The sequence below is a fragment of the Carica papaya genome, chromosome 2 (genome assembly GCF_054855325.1).
Source record: "Carica papaya isolate Zhongbai chromosome 2, ASM5485532v1, whole genome shotgun sequence".
NCBI classification, from domain to species: Eukaryota; Viridiplantae; Streptophyta; class Magnoliopsida; order Brassicales; family Caricaceae; genus Carica; species Carica papaya.
The window spans coordinates 4609205-4629656 of NC_142310.1; the positions used below are offsets into that span (position 1 = coordinate 4609205).

General features: G+C 35.1%; 4 protein-coding genes across 6 annotated transcripts; 1 reads left to right on the plus strand and 3 right to left on the minus strand.

The window, feature by feature from the left end:
• The first annotated feature begins 84 nt into the window (after positions 1-84).
• Positions 85-3421, plus strand: LOC110819252 (O-fucosyltransferase 19-like). The gene is made up of 8 exons (XM_022048375.2): positions 85-809; positions 1330-1402; positions 1493-1563; positions 1670-1758; positions 1885-2017; positions 2142-2374; positions 2489-2965; positions 3105-3421. Exons 1-8 carry the CDS (start codon positions 255-257, stop codon positions 3307-3309), a joined length of 1836 nt encoding a protein of 611 aa, XP_021904067.2. The 5' UTR covers positions 85-254; the 3' UTR covers positions 3310-3421.
• Positions 1428-8480, minus strand: SYP81 (syntaxin of plants 81). 3 transcript variants are annotated; one of them, XM_088212852.1, is made up of 9 exons: positions 8314-8480; positions 8114-8187; positions 7787-7950; positions 7563-7646; positions 7273-7377; positions 6796-6939; positions 5186-5428; positions 4935-5066; positions 1428-1518 (listed from the first exon to the last, which is right to left on the minus strand). In XM_088212852.1, exons 3-9 carry the CDS (start codon positions 7865-7867, stop codon positions 1477-1479), a joined length of 831 nt encoding a protein of 276 aa, XP_088068978.1. In that variant the 5' UTR covers positions 7868-7950; positions 8114-8187; positions 8314-8480; the 3' UTR covers positions 1428-1476. The 3 variants fall into 3 exon arrangements, with proteins under 3 accessions (XP_088068978.1, XP_021903894.1, XP_088068977.1); XM_022048202.2 differs by lacking the exon at positions 1428-1518 and adding an exon at positions 3559-4189 and having other exon boundaries at positions 8314-8473; XM_088212851.1 differs by lacking the exons at positions 1428-1518; positions 8314-8480 and adding exons at positions 3559-4189; positions 8255-8273.
• Positions 8481-10630: 2150 nt separating this feature from the next.
• Positions 10631-14635, minus strand: PROT1 (proline transporter 1). Its single transcript, XM_022048201.2, has 8 exons — positions 14621-14635; positions 14232-14514; positions 13657-13881; positions 13456-13550; positions 13138-13327; positions 12179-12303; positions 11415-11630; positions 10631-11166 (listed from the first exon to the last, which is right to left on the minus strand). Exons 2-8 carry the CDS (start codon positions 14344-14346, stop codon positions 10789-10791), a joined length of 1344 nt encoding a protein of 447 aa, XP_021903893.1. The 5' UTR covers positions 14347-14514; positions 14621-14635; the 3' UTR covers positions 10631-10788.
• Positions 14636-17998: 3363 nt separating this feature from the next.
• LOC110819253 (lectin-like protein LEC) lies at positions 17999-19421 on the minus strand. The gene has a single exon (XM_022048377.2). The coding sequence runs from the start codon at positions 19233-19235 to the stop codon at positions 18159-18161; it is 1077 nt and encodes a 358-aa protein (XP_021904069.1). The 5' UTR covers positions 19236-19421; the 3' UTR covers positions 17999-18158.
• Positions 19422-20452: the final 1031 nt, after the last annotated feature.

Below are 20452 nucleotides of genomic sequence, written 5' to 3' on the forward strand. Positions count from 1 at the left end.
AAAATATCTTATAGAGTAAAAAAGAAGAGAAATTTGTAACAAATATATATATATAAATTAAAAAACAAATACAAAATCACAAACAAGGAGTCTACTTCGGCTTATATTTCGCACCCATTTATATACCAAACTGCAAAAGCGAAAAGGCAGAGAGGAAAAAATAATTAAAAAACTAATTTATAATTATAATTATAACGCACCATTAATCCTCCTTCTGCAACCATTGTATGTCTCAATCTTAATTTCTCTCTTCAATGTCATCATCTTCCTCTAAAGAATCCTTATCACGTAATGCAGCACCAACTCGGACATTGCTGAAATTCGTAACCAGGAGACGGATTGGTGAAAATGTAGAGGAAGACAATCTCATACCCATCTCTAAAAATAATAGCACCAACAATAACAACAATAATATTATCACAAGTTTGTATAGGCGAAAGGTGAAGTACTTGCCGGAGCTGTTGCCAATAGCAACGAGACAAGGTGGGCGAAAGATAAAGAGGAGGACAATACTAGGCGGGTTCATGGGGCTGCTGCTGGTATGGACGGTGGTGAAGTTTGCGTTGATCAACACTTTGATGGATTTGCAGACTACAAGAGACTTGCTGCCCATGCGACAGAAAAGGAATTTCATGATGGATGATGTTGAACAAATTATAGGAGTTGATGATGATGATGATGATGATGATAATGATGATAGTTATTATGATCGTGAGCGTAAACATCGACATGACCATGAACGTGACGACGTACTTTATGATGATCATCATAAATTCTGGGGAGAAATGGCAAAACCAGACAAGTTACAGGTTAGATTTTCAATATTAATAACAATGGTGGATTAATTGGGGGACAATGTGTGACTTTAATAATAATTGCATTAGAGGCAATGATAGAAAGAATACCAAATAGTGATGTTGATAATGATGTTAATAATAACAATACTGTAACGAGAATATATGGTGAGTGGTGATAGTAATAATAATAATTGTAGCGATAACAATAATGATAATACTAAATTTGATGTTCGAACGATTGATAATAATGTATAAATTATAATAGTTATTTTAATATAATTGAGGTTCATTAACAATGACTATACCAATAATGACAATAATAAAAATAATAATAACAGTGATAAAAATAATTATAATATTTATTATAATTAATTATACTTAGAAAAAGAAATTAAGCATCCAGAATTAAATAGGGTATAACAAGAGACTCTATCTACTTTTTACTTTGCTCTACTAATAGCACCAAATATAATTTTAATAAATAGTTAAATAAGCTATTATGATATTTTTAATTGATTTCTTATTAAATCAGATTCCTGAAATTTGGAGGAAGCCTGAAAGTAGCAACTACTATAAATGCATCGATCAAACTGAAAAGGGAAAAAGTAAGTGTACGCACCTTGTTTGCCACCAGCAGATACATCCTGTCTCTATACTTATTTGACTTTAGGAATTGGGATTATGTGCTCTGCCAGGAAATGGGAGTGCCACAAATGGGTACCTTATGGTAAATGCCAACGGTGGATTGAATCAAATGAAAACTGGGGTAATTATATATATACACACATCAAAGTTTGTGTACTTCATTTGATTAATTATCATCTGATTGTTACAAGGTTAACCTTAATAATCTGATTATGAATGGAACCCAGATAAGCGATATGGTTGCAATTACAAAAATCATGAATGCTACTCTAATTCTGCCTTCTTTGGATCATGCTTCCTTCTGGACAGACCCAAGGTGAACGTCTTCTTAATCTATACACACATATACCTTTCTGTTTCACACACATGTATACATATATATACGTATGCACGGCCTCATAATGTGTCTGATTTCATGTTTGGCTGGGACGAATTTGATCAGCAACTTCAAAGACATATTTGACTGGAAGAATTTCATTGAAGTTTTGAAAGATGATGTCAACATTGCTGAGTCTCTTCCCCCAAATTTTGCACATATTAAGCCCCTTAACAAAGCCCCAGTTTCCTGGTCTACGGTATGTATATATCTATACATACACACATACCAACATCAACATATGCACATATATATGCATGTACATCTTTGTCTATTTTTGTACAAATCTTAATTGGTATTTCCATTTATTTACATATGCACAGCCTGTTTACTATGCAAGGGATATGGTTCATTTGTTGAAGAAACACGAAGTGCTCAACTTTACCCACACAGATTCGCGCTTGGCAAACAATGGACTCAGTGCTTCTCTACAAAAACTCCGCTGTCAAGCAATGTATGAAGCACTTAAATTCTCGAAAGAGATTGAAGAACTTGCCAAGAAATTGGTTAACAGACTAAAAAACAACAGTGACAAGTACATTGCTCTCCATCTAAGGTATAAAACAACTATGATATATATATATATATATGTATATATAAAGGATAATTTCCATTAAATTAGAATTTAATGTAATTAGATACTCTATTAACTGGAGATATGTCATTGCAGATACGAGAAGGACATGCTTGCTTTTACCGGGTGCAGTCATAACCTAACCAAATATGAGCGCAAGGAACTAAGCAAAATGAGGCGACATGTAAAGCATTGGAAGGAGAAGAAAATCAATGGGACACAAAGGCGAGTTGAAGGACTCTGCCCTATGACCCCAAGAGAGGTTGCTGTGTTTCTTCAGGCAATAGGGTATCCTTCTGATACCAAAATCTACATAGTTGCAGGAGATATTTATGGACAGGAGGGAATTCAAGCACTCAAAGACAAGTTCCCGTATGTGTTTACTCATTCTAATTTAGCAACACTCAAGGAATTGGAGCCCTTGAAGCCATGTCAAAACAAACTTGCAGCCTTGGATTATATTGTTGCTGTTGAAAGTGATGTGTTCATTTATAGCTATGAAGGAAACATGGCGAAAGCTGTGCAGGGTCACCGGAGATTTGAAGGTTTTCGAAAAACCATCAGCCCTGACAAGTACGTAAACGTTATCTTGTTCACCAGAAGAATATACACTATCAAGTCAATAGTTTGTTCTGTCTTTATTGTTGGATTTCACCTTAGACATATTTCAGAAATCATTTTAGGCTAAAGGTATGTGTTTTGGTTGTTGCAGACAGAGTTTCGTGGGGCTAATTGACCAACTGGATAGAGATGAAGTTTCCTGGGAAGATTTTGCATCGAAAATTAAGAGCCTACATGCAAATAGGACAGGTGCACCGTACCAGAGGAAACCTGGAGATTCCCCAAAATTCGAGGAAAATTTCTATGCAAATCCATTTCCAGGGTGCATCTGTGAGAAATCCCAGAGGATTGATTGAAAGATTACCTGGAAAGTAGATATATAATGCGATCATAATTTCTTCAGGAGAAAGATAGACTTAACACTGAGCCTCACTCTGTAGATTAGGCAATGCACACCAGCTCAACTTTTCCCAACACGACTGTCTTTGAAGAAATCTTTTCACTAAGCTAAATGACTCTTTGCAGGTTTATACAGTAGGGGTAGAGTTCGTATAGTAAAAACTAGATTTTGTATAGTAAAAAGAAGAAGACCCAAGCGAGCATACTTTTATACATAGAAATATTTTTGGATCATTTAAAATATATATTCAAGAATAAATAAGATCGTAGGAGAATTACAGAAATTGTTGTATAACAGACTGTTACATCTACTCCTGCATATAATTTCTTTTATTCTCTTGGGAAAAATGGAAATAAATCCAACCCAATTATCTGTTCGAAATCAAACAACCTCCTTTGACTATAGAACCACAATCCAGGTCAATTGTTCTGACCAGAGAATACCTTGATTGAAAACCTTTTCTTCCCAAGAGAGTATACAATTAGACAGACTTGGGCTCCGCATCTGGTCTCTAATCCTAAAGAAAGAGAAAATATCACAAACTGGAAGACAGCTCGATATGATCTCAAAATCAGAGCCTGAAGATATAACATCTGTACTATATGCAAGCAACTTTGTTTTTCCTCTTCCTGGTAGTGTTATCGAATCTATGAGGTGATGGTACTTCTTCAGCGAATCAAATTATATGTACTTCAACTATACCAATCAAGAAACAGGATTGAAAAGGTGAGCACAAACAGAAAAAGCAAGAGAAAAGTCCTGCTGCTGCTATTCCGTTGGATAGCTTGGGATATTTCTTTGTTACCAAGCTCTACATTCTTTGTCGCTTCGACTGCCTGCATAGATAGAATTAAAAAAAGGGCATATGAAGACTACAAGCCCAGGTGTAAACAATGACACTGGAACAATGAAATCACCCCATTTGCATGCACTTGTTACCAGTAAAAGTAATGTAAATGATTGCCAACACCTAACTGCACTAGTCGTGTTTATGGTACCAAACAAAACCAGCCCAAGGAAAGTTTTGCAGCCAAAAGAGATGTGTATGTTTCATTGAGTTATTATTTGTGTATCCAATTCCAGGACATCTTCGCATGCAAGGGTTTGCCTGGCACCTCTCAAACTGGAACCAAAGGGACAATCAAGTAGATGCTGAGTTGTTTTTAATTAGAAAAGATCAATTAGATACTCAGTTCTCGAATAATAACTGCATGTGGTTTCCAATCATTTGAACTGAAAATCTCTTCGAAACAAGTAAAATGGCAAAGTGAATTGCAACATAAGATGCAAAGGTCTGCAGCTCATCATAGCTGGATACAGCAGTGCATGTAGCCTATCCCAAACAAAAAACCACTGCCAATAACAGAATAATCATTCATTTTAGGCAAATGTGCGTTTTTCTTAGTATACAAGTTTTATTTCTAGCCTGTAATTTGTCTCCCAGTTTATATTAGATTACTTTTCATAAAAACATGCGAAAAAGAAGTTATCACTTAAATGCTCAGATAGTAAAAATTAAATAAGGCATTGGTAAATTAAGTACCAAAAATCAAAAGTATGAAGACGAAAGAAACTCCTTACCTGATCATAGAGAAGCTCTATTTGTTGGGCTTGTTGTAGAACATGAGTAGACATAAGGTGATTTAGTGCTGACATTTCCACCATCTTAGTTTCAGTTTCTTGAACAGCATCTAGAAGGCTAGTTAACTCTACCTGTAGGAAGTACAGCAGCAAGTGGCTTCAATTCTAGAGGACTCAAATATCAAACAACCCATAATAAAAATATGTACTGAAATTTTTCCTAAATCTCATTATAAAAATTATCTAATAACCTGAAGTGCACGTGTTTCATCATCCAATAGTTGCTGCTGGACTCTAAGTGGTTCTGGCTGAAGCACATCAGGTTCTTTGAGCTCTAAATTGTTGGCTTTGGAGGCATCTGTAGGAATGGGAGTGGTAATACGACTAAGTTTTCTTCTTGGTATTGCTTTACTAATGGCATCCTGGAAGCGGATTGCTCTCAACTGGTCAAATTTTGAAGTGACTGAATGAAGTCTTTCACTTAAAATCAAGACCTGTATACCAGTAAATTGCATGAAGTACAAACTAAACTGATGCAAAAAGAACAGAGAGAAGCGCATACTAAGCATGAATCTCATTAAGAATTAATGATATACAGAAGAAAATCAAAGAAAAGAAAACATAAGATTGCTTATGGCAACAACTGATGAAAAATCTACTTTGACTGCCACAACCAGAGTCGGCAGGTATCTGTCTGTTCTCCCTTTAATCAAAACAAAAAAGCCAGCCGGGCAAAGTACCAATCCTAGAAATGCAAATATCGCCAGGCAAATGTTATAAGACTAAATAAGTCAGGCTATAGGCCCCTCTCTCTCTCACCACATAAAGACACTGCTACAACCCTAAAAACTCAGTCAAGTTATCAAGTGGACCAATTGAAACTTAAAGGAACTCCTTGTGATATCTCCCATCAGCGAAGGCATTACTCCAAGACGAACAAAAAACAGTGCATCATGCTCTGAAATTAAAATTCTAATGGAAAGTTGATTTCTGAGCTAGGAATATCTCAATGCCATCTCCGCTAAGAAAGCGAGAAAAATCCAAATGCCATGCAAAAGCCAAATTCCACATTTTCCCATTACTACATTACAGGCTACATAGACCATATATCTTCAAATCTTTCTGTATGGCCACCAAAAATCTAATTTATTTGAGGTTGAGGGAGTAGAACCACTAAAATTGTGGAGATTTAGCCTTTTAAGATTTATTTCCTTTACCAACCTTTTCTGTCTTCAACAGCCTACAGTATCATAAGGACAGATAAATTGTAGTTCACAATTTTAAATCACATCAGCGACATAACTACATAAAAAGAATAACACTCTCCATGGGCCCACTTTTTCAAGTAACCTGCTTTCTCAAAACATCAGTGACCTAAGAAAATCTAAGTGATTCTAATGTATTGGCTTCTTACTAGCAGTTTAAGAGGTCCAAAAAGTATCTTCTGTTTTCTTGAATTTTCATATTATTTATATATTAAGCTTGCGGTCTAATTCCAATATGAACATTCAAAGACAGTAAAAAAATTATCATTTTGGAAATTTGTCTGATCAAGAGTAACTTCATCAGATAGTTTCAGAGTCCCTATTCATTCTCAAAGCAAGAATAAAATTTTTTTTGGCAGTTGTCAAAAGTGAAAACAAACATGGACAACAACTAGAAAGAAAGAAGAATCTTGTTCTTTCTTTCTGTTTCCCATTATAAGACCAGGTGAGATGGGACATAAACCCAAAATGCTTAATTAAATAGCAATTGGAATTAAATCCTTAAATCAATCAAGAGGATATGCAACCTTTTAAGAGTAAGGTCATATTACCAGTTAATTCAAAAAACAATAGTAGACATAGAGATTCGTTCATACCACTCCATGTTTATGTGCTATAGTATCAGCATTAGAAATATCAGCCTTGATGCCGAGCCAGCCCTTAGAATTTGCTTCTTCACTATGTATGCTGTTTTTGAGCAAATCAATCTGTTCTTTGCACACTTTAATGAATGCTGTAACCTGGAAAAATTCAAGAAAAAGGCCATTGACTCGGTGAGATATAAATATTAAAGCAAACAACTTCTAGTCCCAGTAAATGTTGACTCTAGATGACTAGTGAATCAAGCAAATTGAACACTCAGTCCCTAGCTTCATGCCCTGAGGCTGAGTGGAAATCAGAAACCCATATCATCACCAAAGTTGATAATCAACACAGAAGAATGCAGTCATTAAGACAAGACACAAGATACAATTCTCAATATCACCAGAAAAGCCATGGAAAATTTTGACAGAAACATAAAGCCACCAATTATATTGCATAAAAGAAAACCTAAAGAGCATGAAATTACTCACTTCGTGTTCGATGCTATCTCTTTCCTGCTCTGTAGTACGATGCAAATCCACATAATCCTTCCTATGCTTCAACATAAATTGTTCCAACTCTCCAATGCTTTCGAGCTAAAAGAAAAACTCTTTAAACATTAAAACCAACACAAATGTTTAATAGCAAATCAATATGCTAGATTAATTTCACAGTTCAAATTGCTTTATTTGCCTTCGACAGAAAAAAAAATCCCGAAAATTGTAACCTCGTAAAATTTGAGCAAAAGAAGAATGTTTATCTGCAAGGCTTGCTAGCATACCGTTTTCAACGCTGCGGTCATGAAAGGCGACCTCTGCCGTGGCTTATGAATGATGAAAGATGCCATTAGTGCTGCCAATTTAGACTGCAATAATAACAAATGAACGAAAAAAACAAACCAAAAATTAACAAAATAGCAATTGATTTCACTAAAAAGAGAACTTAAACAAGAAAAATTCAAATAAGAAACCACGGACGAGAGGACAGAGAGAGAGGAAATGTTACCTCGTTATAACCCAAAGATAGAGCATTTTGCCGCACAGAATCTTTGAAATCCTCAGTTCTGTCTTTGAATCTCGACATCATTCCCAGCACTCTTCAAAATTTTAAACGGAGAAAATTACTAGATTGAGAACGAATTCACTTGTTTCCGATCAAATCGCAATAACCTGAAAAAAAATCACTAAGCCGATTGATTTCCTATCACAAGCATAATAACTATGTAAATTACACCATTAGCTACGGAACACTTCGAGAGTTGAAAAACTTAAAAAATATACTTGTAAATCAGATAGAGAACTGTAGCAGTTAACTAAAAGCAGAGATGTATACCGAGATTTCGCGAAGACGAAATTGTAGTCCTTTATCGCTAAAACTAGATGTACTAATAGCTATTACAATAATTCCTGAAAATGCACATGAATTAGAGCCTCAGATTTATAAATCTAATGTACTTTCAGCTCTGAAATTTACCGAGAAGAGAAGAGAAGAGAATACGAGATTGGGAAAATAACCGGAGACCGATTACTCACAAGAGAGGACTGATGGCGCCCCGTCGACGGAGGTTAACCCCGGTGGGAAGCAACAGAGGAGGGGATACAATTCTGGATTATCGGGATTTTTAGGAATATATTGGAATTTGTGAGATTGTTCGAGGGCATTATAGACTTTTTGACTTATAAGCAAGAACTCTCTAATTATGCAAGTTTCAATTGCCGGGTAGTAGAAATAAGGGGCTCCTCTAAAATTGTGATCATGGATGTGTGCTTTAAAGCATAGAGGAAGAAACTGTATTTTTAATACATATTTATAATTAATAGTTAACTAATTAAATCAAATACATAATTGATTGAAAACAAAAAATAAAATTCTGAAATTTATGTTTCAAATTTATTATATCTTTTTCAAAAAAATTTACATAGTTAAAGTATTGCAAAATTAATTCTATCTTTATCTTAAATTTGATAATTATGATTAGAAAGAATTACAGAAACAATATATGTATTATAACTCCCCACTTTTATTCTGTTCTATAAATTTGAAGTTTAAAATGTCTATCCATTATAAGAAAGAAAAGCAGGGTAAGTTATGTATTGCAAATATGGAAGAGCTACAATGAATACAGCATGATCTATATGCTTAAGCTCTTTTCTTTTCTTTCTTTCTTTTCCTGGGAAACAATCTATGCTTTGAGCTATAAGCTAAACTTAACAAAAAGTCGAGAAAAGAACTCTTTAGACATCAGCAAAAATATGGTAAGTTTTGGAATCCACTGCAACAAGTCTCAAAGCTGCTACCGCTGCTGCGGCAGACATGCAACTGAAAAAACAAACGTTAAGCCAATGCTAGAGCTTCGGCAAAGAACTTAGTTTGTTCCTCTTTGCCACTAGATACAAGTGATTTGCCCGAATAAATGAAAGTGGGAATGTGCTTAGAGCCCCGGCGAGGCTCATAAAGTCCCCGAGGAATGGCAGGAGAGCTGAGACGAACGTGTTGAGTGTTAAGTAGCCGCCTCTTTCAAGAACTCTGAATGACAAGTTTTTGAATGCAAAAGCACTTCCTTTAATTCCATACTTGGTCTCCAGATACTCGTATGTTGGACTCGCGAATATCTGCAAGCAGATATAAACTCAGTAGATTAGATGTTTGCAGGCATTGATAAAGGACCATAGGGTGAGACTTGGCATTGAACCAATAAGTAACTAAATAATTTCTCATTGTGCAGTGCAGGTTGCAGGCTGTGCAGTGCAGAGTTCCTCGCTGCAGGTGACAGGCTGTGTAGTGCAGAATTGCAGGCTGTGATTTTGTGCAGTGCAGATTGTAGGTGCACTGCTAATGGTGTTCCCTTGGCTATTTGTTACATGTTCCTTGAAAAAGACCACATAGCCGTTGACGTTCCCGAAACTGCACATCAGATTAGCACCGGGAGTAATTTGTTGTCATTCTAATTTCTCTCTTGGACTTTTTGGTTTTCTTGGTTTCTGCCGTTTTGGTTCTCTTCTGGGTACGTTGAAATTGGTTCCGGGTATTTATTGATTTTTTTTTGGGCATCGTGATTGATTGTTGATGGGTTTTTGTTTTTGTGAAATGGGTTTGTCTGCTTTCAATAGTTTTTGGGGATTTTGTTTGTTTGGTTTGTGGGAATTTCATTGTGAAAAATTGTGTTTGTTTGGTGCTGTAAGATTCTGACAATTTTCTCACCATTTTCTGTTCTTGCTTCTGGATATTCTAATTCATGAAGATCGTCAAGCTACCTGGTTGTTTTTGAGCTCATCTCTTATTTTTCTTCTTCTTGTTCTTGTTCATGTAATTAACAGACACAATGGTTTCAAGCAGCATTTCTCCTCACAAAATCTTTTTTAAAAAGGTCCTTTATGGTTGCTATCTTCGAGAATCTGTCATCTCTACGTGTGAAATTTGTCAGTCTACACTCAAATTGCTGGTGTTGCTTTTTCCCAGAAGTAGCCACACTTTTTAGGAATAATTTTGATTAAAAAAATAAATTCTATTTTTTTAGATTTTTAAAATTTGAAATCTATTAATCTGTTTCACTGAATCAATTTTTAATTATTTCTAAAAATTTTCAATACTGTAATAATCAAAATAAGCAAAGATTTTGTAAAGAATTCTATACATCAATTTTCTGATTTGTTCTAAACATGGTAATTAATTTACTAAATAAATTATTTGTGCAACATTTCGATTTATTATTATTTACATTTTCATAGTGTTGACAGTTCATTAAGAATAAAAATATAAATATACGCTTGGCAAAATAAGCGGCTCTTCTTAAACTGGTGATTAACTGGTAGTTAAATTGAGAGTTTAAACTGTTTATGGATTATAACAAAAGAAAAACAGTGTGAGTCTTGTATTGCAAATATGGAGGAACTATAATGAATACAATATGATCTATGCTTAAGCTCTTTTATTTTCTTTCTTTTCCTGACAAACAATCTATGCTTAGAGCTCTAAGTTAAACTTAACCAAAAGTCAAGAAAAGACCTCTAGACATCAGCAAAAATGTGGTAAGTTTTGGAATCCACTACAATGAGTCTCAAAGCTGCTACTGCTGCCGCGGCAGACATGCAGCTGAAGAAACAAACGTTAAGCCAATGCCACAGCTTCTGCAAAGGACTTAGTTTGTTCTTCTTTGCCACTAGATACATGTGATTTGCCAGAATAAATGTAAGTGGGAACGTGCTTAGAGCTCCAGTGAGGCTCATAAAGTCCCCGAGGAATGGCAGGAGAGCTGAGACAAACGTGTTGAGTGTTAAGTAGCCACCTCTTGCAAGAACTCTGAATGACAAGTTTTTGAATGCAAAAGCACTTCCTTTAATTCCGTACTTGGTGTCCAGATACTCGTATGTTGGACTCGCGAATATCTGCAAGCAAGTATATTCTTGGTAGATTAGGTGTTTGTAGGCATTGATAAAGGACCATAGGGTGAGACTTGGTATGAGACAAGTCACCATGCCTTACAACACAATTTTACAGTTTGATTCACCAAGAGCAGATTTTGGGATTTGTTTTAAATGAATTAAAAGTGAGAACAATAGAAGTCATGATGAAAGTTATATCGACAAGTATGACAGTCTATCAAAAATTGGTGTTGAAGAATAAAGAGAATTACATGCAGTGAAATGACTGACTGAAGGAAGGCACAGATGTTGGCAACAGCCTTCACCCAAACTGGACCATTTACACTGTTGAGCAAATAAGTTGATGTTGAGGATCCGTAAGCCCAGTATCCAATGAAAGTAACAGCATACATGGGTAAAACTCCGACAGTGAATTGAAAGTACAGAGCTTTTAGCATATTGGGGACAACAGGCTGCCTCACTGTTGCCTGTTGCACAGATATTGAAATGTTGTTAGTTTAGGAGACGACAGAAAACAGAATAGCAGAAGTGGAAGGTATAAAGCATGCTCTGCTCTAATTCAAGCAAAACGTCCGATGATAAATGTATACTTCAAAGAGCTAAGGTATTCAGCAACTTGATCCTAATGATTGATCCATAAAGTGCAACAAATTCCATATAGAATCGCAATACAAGCATTTAGAAATCAATGAAAGACAGTAAAGACCATAAGCTCAAATACTTGATTGATCATTTTAAAAGAATGAGCTGGCCGCCGCATGAAAAACTAAAAGGAACTGACAAGTTCTCAGATGATCCGGAAGTTTTGTAGAACCTTTAACAACAAAACGGTTTGCCCCATACTCACATAAACTAGTTTGCCCATGTATGTTTTTAGTAGCAAAATCCCGAAAATCACAGATTTCAGAATGAGTGATTTATGGATCATAAAGGATAATGAATACAGTTCCAAACAATATGCCATACAGGACATGCCTTGCAAGCAGAAAACTCAGGGAATTGACTGCTGATTTACCTGTATCTCTGGAAGCATTCCTGTATTGAATGCAAAAACTAGATTAGCGGATGCCCCAATTATAGTAAAAATTTTGCTTGTTGATGTCCCTGGGATGCTATAATCTCTGCTTGGTGCCTTGATTCCTTCAGAAGCAAGGTAGTTATCAGCACCAATTCAACGCAATCAAATTTAAAACTTTAACCAGCAATTAGTGCAGAATATGAGAAGAACCTATCCAGGTTACCAAAATTAACACAAAGAGCACTATCAAGAAGAGAAACTATTATGGAAATGACTAACACTTGCCTTAAGCTTTTTCAGGGGACATAGATTAGATATGGATTCTGAGACACAAATTTTAGGATCCAAGACCTACAAGGACTATGACTACTGTCACTAATTTGATTGGAGGATCAGTTTCTTTTTTAGTGTATTAATCCTGTGAAATAACAAAAAATCTTATGTGAACAGGACAATCAAAAATAAAACAAAACTTGTCATAATCCCAAATGAGTTATCAAAACTACTTGTGCTTGACAAACTTGAAGGTGCTGACTGCAGGTGAAGGAGCTAGATCAAAATTAAAATTTCATAACCATTAGCTCGAGTGACAGATGCTCTCCATAGTTTTTAAAACAGCCAGTCGAGTCCTGGGAAACTGACATTTTAGGCCAGCCCAAGAACCTAGTCAGTTACTTCTGTTACACAGAAAACATAGAGGCCGTCTTGCTATACGTGCTATTATTTCTATGCCGGGAGCACATCTAATTCGTGAGGGAAAAAAAAACAGTTTCATACACAAAAACATAAGAATTCCCAAATTACAAAACAGTTTCCTTCACTTGCTATATTAGCTACCAACACAAACATCTAGTTTCTTCACAAAAAACAAGTTATAGATCATTGAAGGATGAACTCGAATTAGAAAAGGAAACAAATAAAAGAAAAACTATGAGATAACCGAGCATGAAACTTACCATCTTGGAGTGCAAGCACAAATGCTACAATGATATAGACCAGGCTGAAAACTGTGGAAACTCCAAGCCAGATCCCTAGAGCTGATAAATGGGGAATCCCAATGGCAAACAAGGCACAGACAAAACCAGCAATGGCTATAAAGTACGGGAGCTTCATCGTATGATCATCCCTGAAAAGAACATAGACAGCCTGCAGATAAAGTGCAAAACAAAATAAAACGTTTGAGACAACTTGGAAATATCTGTTAACTTTCTATGATTCACATGAGTAATGTTCCACAGAGACATTAAGCCTATCTTCCTCAATTTGATGTTTACCTTTAGGGCAGAACCAGCCAAGATGATAAAACCAGTATTAATCATAAAAAGATTGATGTACTGCAGTGCCCATGTAAGAGAATAAGCTTTCTTACCTGCATAATATGAATGAATGACAGCCAAGAAAACCAACATCAGGCAAAGTTGGAACAAATAAGCAGTTCCCATATGGATTTTTTAAAAAATCTTGCTTCCTCATACCGTACAAAAATCCGGCAAGATCTCTGTATCTAATGTGCCTCTTGCCCCCAAATTCGTGGAGCTTGGCGACAAGTGTATTTGCATACAATGACACAGCAGTCGCTAAAATCAGACCAACTACACCACCTATCCAACTCAGAGGGACCATGACAGTCCCAGAATATCCCAATACATAAGCACTGTTTATACCAGTTGTGAGGACAAATGCTGCTTGATACCATGTGTCTGAAAATTACAAGAAGAACAACAAGAAGAAGAAATGAGCTCAAAAACAAGCAGGAAACTTGCCGAGCTTGATAAATTAGAATATCCAGAATAAAAAAGAGAAACCAAACAAACACAATTTTCTACAATGAAATTCCCACAAACCAAACAAAGAAAATCCCCAAAAACTACCGAATTCAGACAAACCCAATTCACAAAAACAAAAACCCATCAACAATCAATCAAGATAGCAAAAAAAAAAACCAATCAATACCCAGAACCAATTTGAACGTACCCAGAAGAGAACCAAAACGGAAGAAGTCAAGGAAACCGAAAAGTCCAAGAAAGAAATCAAGATAAGAACAAATTACCGGTGCTAATCTGATGTGCAGTTTCCGGAACGTCAACGGCTACGTGGTTTCCATCATTGGCCTTGTAACTATTAAGCTCGTAGCAGCGGCCACCGTCACCGCCACCAGCTGCCATTTTTAATTCTGGTTTTCCAATCACTTCAAGGAGAGGCACGGTTTCGTCTCTTCCTTGATCTTCGGATATATAACCCGTTATAGCCAGTCTATTCCCACCAGGTTTCCAACTCTGATTCCCCGACCTCAGGTTGGCTTTCCTTTTCCGGGTGGGTCTCTATATTCAATGCTGAATTAAAGGCAAAAATCAATCCATATATCCTAAAAAAATGGGACTACCGCAAATAGAAAAGACGGGAAATTAACACTGCCCATATAAAAAGTCTACCACCCACCACTAATGACAGGAGTTTGCTTTTCTGAGTCAACTTGGTTTTTTTTTGGTTAATTTGAAAGAAGAAAAAAAAAAAAAAGAGTCGTTATGGTTGCTATCTTTGTGAATCTGTCATGTGTGCGTGTGAAATTGTCAGTCCACTCAAATTGCTGGAACTAACCACACTTTTAGGGTTGTTTGTTTTGGCGGGATCTTCTGATCATTTGGGTTGGTTGCTGTTTGGATATTTTTCTTTCCTTTTTATATTTTTTATTAGGTGGGATTTGAATCAGTAATTCTCATCATCATTTATCACCAATATTTTACATTTTATTTGGATTATATATATATATATTTTTTTAAATATATATTTTATTTTATTTTATTAATGTAATAAGTAAATTAAATTAAATATTTAAATATTAAACATAATGGAAGAGCATGCAAACACATCTTATTGGCCACAGTTATAGCATGCATATATTATATCAATTTTGATATAGTAAATGTCATTATATACATATATTTTTTTATAGAGTACGTTGAATTGGAATGTGATCATAAGACAATTTTTTATAATCTCATTCATTGAATCAAAAAATTCATAACGATTTGGTGTTGTTCTTAAAAAGTATTAATTATTATTATTATATCGTGTGGACTGTAAATTAATTATTTTTGTGCGATATATAAATATTGAAATCATGAATTTGAGAGAGTGCTGGTAGTGGAGACCAAAATAAGAAGAGAATCAAATTCCCAAACCACACAATTATATTATGTTAAGAGCAAATTAATGAACTTAAACTTCTCTTATAATTTATTATAAGATAATAAAGATTTACTAAAATGACTTTTTTTTTTTTATCATTAATTGTAAGCGAAATTGAAACAAATATATTTCGTATGTGAAATTTTTTTAAAAAAATTTTCTATGCTGTAATAATTATTAAAATAAGTAAAGATTTTGAAAAGAAAAAGTATAAATCAATATTCTAAACATACATAGGGTAATTAAGAAAGAACAAATTCAAAGAAGAATATACTAGTTCCACTCAAGATAAGTTTGGTTAATTGAAGTAAAAATCCTCAACCACTAGTAACAACTAATTAGAGATTGGAGAATCCTGTTTCTTCTTAGTCAAATGAAGGAATAAAGCTCCAAGCTTTTGACTTTATAAATTATTTAATAATTTAGTTTTACAACTTCAAATCAATACGAAACAACTATAAATTAATAATGTTGATGCACATTGAAACTTGCATATCAATTAGGGTTTTAGAGAAAATATTTTACCGACCACATTTTCTTTAAGTGAAAAATCCATAATCTTTAATACGTTATTAATGATAGATGTAAAAATCTAACCTTCAATAGTTCATAATAGAATATGTCAATGTAAAAAAAAAAAATTCATAACTCATCATTTGAAAGATTTCTCATACCATATTAGTTATATGTGAAAAATCTTCTTACATATTTGGTATAACAAAATTTTGTTCTAAGTCAAAGATTATCTCGTTAGGCTTTATTTTACAAAGGGTAATTTAGAATAGAGGAAACATCTCCTTGCACCTAAAAATATCCTCTCAAACTAATATCAATATAGGATTAATCTGTTCTAATGTAATCCCTCGAATCTTAAAATGGGTGTACCGTTGACACTCAGATTTATTAAGATGATAAATGATGTAGCTACAAAGTTTTCTAAACAAATGAGATATTGTCTTACTAAAATTTTATTGTCCTCTATAACACATCCTATTAAGATAGAAAACAGTTATTTTAACTCGAACTTATACAAAGTTATGAACCTTTTATAAATCCAAATAACTCTCAAGTCAAGGAAATCTGTATAACTCATCATTATATCACATTGTAAGTTTCTCGATACAGATAGCACTAACGATGTCTTCAAAATTGTGAATACTGCTCCCTTCAAATTTTTTTAGTTTTACTTCTCGCTTTAGAATGGTGAACTCTCCTTATAAATAAGAAAACTTCCCATAACTCAAAAACTAACGTGAGTTTATAAAACTTTTATACGCAAATAAATAATTTATCAAAAGATAGGAATTATACATATTTAATAACATGCATAATTCTCTCTCTCTCTCTCTCTCTCTCTCACCCTCTATGCAATGGTAATACAACGATTTAACATTAAAAGACATTTTTAATTCTTGAGTTTCATATAAATGTTCAAGTTCAAGTCACTCATTACAAATAAGATATTCTAGATAGCAATTTAAAGTAAAAGTTTCAAATGCATGAAATTAACATATGAGAGTATGTTCTTAAAATCACCCAGAACAGGAATCTAGACTCTAGCAAAGCCAAAGATACCCCTTACCATCCAATAAAAGAATGATTAAATAATGGTTGTAAATTTCTATATGATTTTAATGTTTAAGTATTGAAGTGGAACTATGATGCCTCTGAAGCGCCATAAAATCATAACTCAAATGATTCTCCAAGCAATTTAGATCACTGTTGCGTTTATGGACTCTTTCATGCTACAAGCTTCATCCTATAAATTTACATAAGTACATGGCTTACAAGAAGAAAAAGCTCAATACTCTATGTATCTAGGGCATGTATCCTTCCTATTGATTCATCAAAATTTGATAAGGTTGTTATATCAAGAGCCATCACAAGGAGAAACATCTCCCTTATCCTTAAAAAGACAGAAGAAACTCAACCTCAAGAGAAAATGAGAGTGGAAAATGAATCAAGACTTAAATAGAGTCTCTATAGAGATTTAAACAAAATCCAACGCAAATTTGTGAAACAACGAGTTACTGATATCAGACTGGAGGCTTACCATCCTATCCATGAAAGCAATTAACTACAATCAGCAACAAATATATTTTCTTTGGTGTTCCAAGGGTTTGCAGAATTGTGAAGTTCCCAGGGTAAATTGACTATGGTAAGCCTAACACCTGTGATGGTAGTTACTGCATGAAGCCTTAGGCTGGCTAACTTGCTAGCATGGGCACCTTCCTTTCTCATGAGGAAAATTGCCCATTAGTTGGGGAAGAATTACCTAAGCTCATGAACTTTCATCTAAATATGCTTGCTTTCAATATGGCTTCAAATTATTTCTAGCTTAGGAAAGTAATATTGAATCCTAGCATGTCCACAGACAATAGCTGCTCGGGGCCAGAGGCCATGGGGCCCCCTCCGGATGAATTGCCAGGGACCTCTACCGAGAGGTTGACTGATACTGGTGGTGGAAGGCATTTATATTCCACCAAAAAGGCAATATAGTTGCTCAACAGTAACACAGAGTATGACTGATTCTTTTTTAAAACTACAAAACAGAATTAATACATTATAACCAAGAATGCCATATAAGCATATAGAAATGGAAATACTGCATTATAACCAAGAGCAACATATGAAACGTGCCGTATCCATAAAATGCCAAGTAAACAACATATTGTTCATTACAACTCAGCAACAGAGTGCCAAACAGACAAGATCAGTTAGTCAATAACATCATCACTACCATCAACAGAAACTACAGAACCCTAAATTTACAAAGGGAAAGCACATTTTACTTCATTCTCTGGTCCTTAGATTCTTCACCATCTTTCTCTACAACTATAGAGATCTTTTCATACCTGAAGTCAGCTGGATGCATAGGACCATCCATGGAGAGCACCATGTGTCTACCAACAAAGATTGCCCAAGCAAACAGCAACACGAAGGCCAATAATGCCCCACATCCAGTTGCAAAAATCAACCCACCAAGAATTTTTGAAGGACAAAAGGTCCTCTCTTTTGCTCTTAATTTCTCATCACCTCCAGCTATGTAACTACGAGGATCAACTGGCATTGAATGCATCCAAGTAGGAAATTTTTTCAACCTAAACCTCCAAGAATAAACACTAGTAGTCTGTGATGTCTTGGTACTTGTCGAAACTAAACCCACAAACACGTTTTCATCTCGCCACATTTCTAGCAAATCAGTATTATATGCAAGAAACGGATTAGAAGGCCTAGCTTCACCTAGTTTACTCAGCCTAACTTCTAAGTTTTTGGAGCTTGGATTATAATCAACCCAGGACTTCAGTTTCTCTCCATTGTTAAGCACCAAATTCATTGATGATGCATTCCTAATACTAACAGACACAAGACTACCCACGTTAAGACCAACATGATTCGCATTCAAATCAGCTACTTTTTCATCCTTTTTAGTATCAAATTCAATACCCAGATACTTATTTTCACCCGAAAGCCCAAACGAGCCTTGACCCACAAAATTTGAGGCGAAACTATGAGGGATAAAGACAAGAGTTAGACCATCACCATTACCGGGAGACATCGAGAACGAGAATGCGGTGGAAAACGACGTCGGTTTGGCGAGATTTCCTTTCCCTTCCATGAACTTGAAGGGTTTGTTGTAGCAGAGAAGCCCGGAGCTTTGTGCAAATGGGCGAGTGAGTTGCACGTGAGAGCCACCATTGACGACCTCTGCGTCACCCAGAAGCGCAATTTCAGGATCGAAATCGGGGTTATTGGTTAGGGTTTGATGAGAGAAAGAGGACGCGATTGCTGAAGATACGATCAGGAAATGGAGAATTAGAAGATGGAAAGATGAAATGCATCTCCGAATTGTAAAATTAACCATAATGTTTTGCAATTTTGATGATGGGTTTGTTTGGTTTATGATAATTTGATCCAATAATTTGCAGGAATCACCAATCTTATTTAGAGATTGAGTTGAGAGACAGATGCAGGTAAAGGTAAGAGGAAGCAACTTTTTCAGTTTCTGTTCATTTTTCTTTTTTCTAATTCATTTGTTCTTTTTCCGATGTTTTTTTTTTTTTTTGAGGTTACTCGAACTAAAAAAAGTTCTCTGGATTTCAATTTCATCAATTAATTTAATTTTTTTTCCAATTTGGAAATTTATTAAATCAACATATTTTTTTACTATTCTATATATTTATATATAATTTTAAAATAATATATTAAAATAATTAATAAGTTTAAGCTAACTTTTACTATTATTATATATCATAGTAAATTTTTTCTTGATTTTTCAATTTTATTTCATATTTAATATGTAGCAGCCCCGGTAATTCAAAAAATGGAAATTATATTATAAATATTAAATACGGAAGCGAGATCAAAATTTCAGTTAATATCCCTTACACGAAAACCAAAAACGTATTTAAAGTATAAAAGATTAAACTAACTAAGAGAGAAACTCGAAAATAAAACTATGAGTATGACTACAGAGTCTCTAGGCATCCCCTTCGTCATCCTCCTGCGGAACGGGTTCGGGAAACATGTCTTCCTGATCTGAAATGGTTAAATAAGGAGTGAGCTACACTAGCCCAGTAAGAACATCACGATATCTCACCGTCACGGAGGTAAAGGTGGGTAGAAAAACACAAAAGACCAATGGAGCATGATTTGCAACAAATCCTTTTTATTTATGATAAAACCTTTACCATCCACTTATCTCGGTGGAATTCATGAAACAATATAAGAAAACAATAACATTATCACAAACATGGAATAATATAAGCTGTAAAACATAGCACTTATCACGCCTTTTGTAATTCAATCATTATACAACATATCATTTTCTCATTTACCAGCCTACTAGTATCCATGGGGGTCCATAGGGGTCCCGCTACCCGTTAATCTTTAACATTCATAATCAGTTTCCAGGGCCGTCCCCATACCCCGTCCGGTATGGGCACCAAAACCATAAACCTCAATACCCCGTCCGGTATGAGGGTGAAACGGGCCGTCCCTATACCCCGTCCGGTATGGGCGCCAAAACCATAAACCTCAATACCCCGTTCGGTATGAGGGTGAAACAGGCCATCCCCATAC

Excerpts from the sequence above, each read along its gene's own strand:
- SYP81 (XM_022048202.2), bottom strand. The coding sequence starts at position 7,867 with ATGATGTCGAGATTCAAAGACAGAACTGAGGATTTCAAAGATTCTGTG. Across the intron at positions 5,429-6,795 it reads TAGCACATAAACATGGAGTG|GTCTTGATTTTAAGTGAAAG; the intron begins GTATGAACGAAT and ends ACTGGTATACAG. Across the intron at positions 5,067-5,185 it reads ATGAAACACGTGCACTTCAG|GTAGAGTTAACTAGCCTTCT; the intron begins GTTATTAGATAA and ends TACTTCCTACAG.
- LOC110819252 (XM_022048375.2), top strand. The coding sequence starts at position 255 with ATGTCATCATCTTCCTCTAAAGAATCCTTATCACGTAATGCAGCACCA. Across the intron at positions 810-1,329 it reads CAAAACCAGACAAGTTACAG|ATTCCTGAAATTTGGAGGAA; the intron begins GTTAGATTTTCA and ends TTATTAAATCAG. Across the intron at positions 1,403-1,492 it reads TCAAACTGAAAAGGGAAAAA|GAAATGGGAGTGCCACAAAT; the intron begins GTAAGTGTACGC and ends GTGCTCTGCCAG.
- LOC110819253 (XM_022048377.2), bottom strand. The coding sequence starts at position 19,235 with ATGGTTAATTTTACAATTCGGAGATGCATTTCATCTTTCCATCTTCTA.
- PROT1 (XM_022048201.2), bottom strand. The coding sequence starts at position 14,346 with ATGGCAGCTGGTGGCGGTGACGGTGGCCGCTGCTACGAGCTTAATAGT. Across the intron at positions 13,551-13,656 it reads TCTTGCCGGATTTTTGTACG|GTAAGAAAGCTTATTCTCTT; the intron begins GTATGAGGAAGC and ends CATATTATGCAG. Across the intron at positions 11,167-11,414 it reads AGTCAGTCATTTCACTGCAT|ATATTCGCGAGTCCAACATA; the intron begins GTAATTCTCTTT and ends ACTTGCTTGCAG.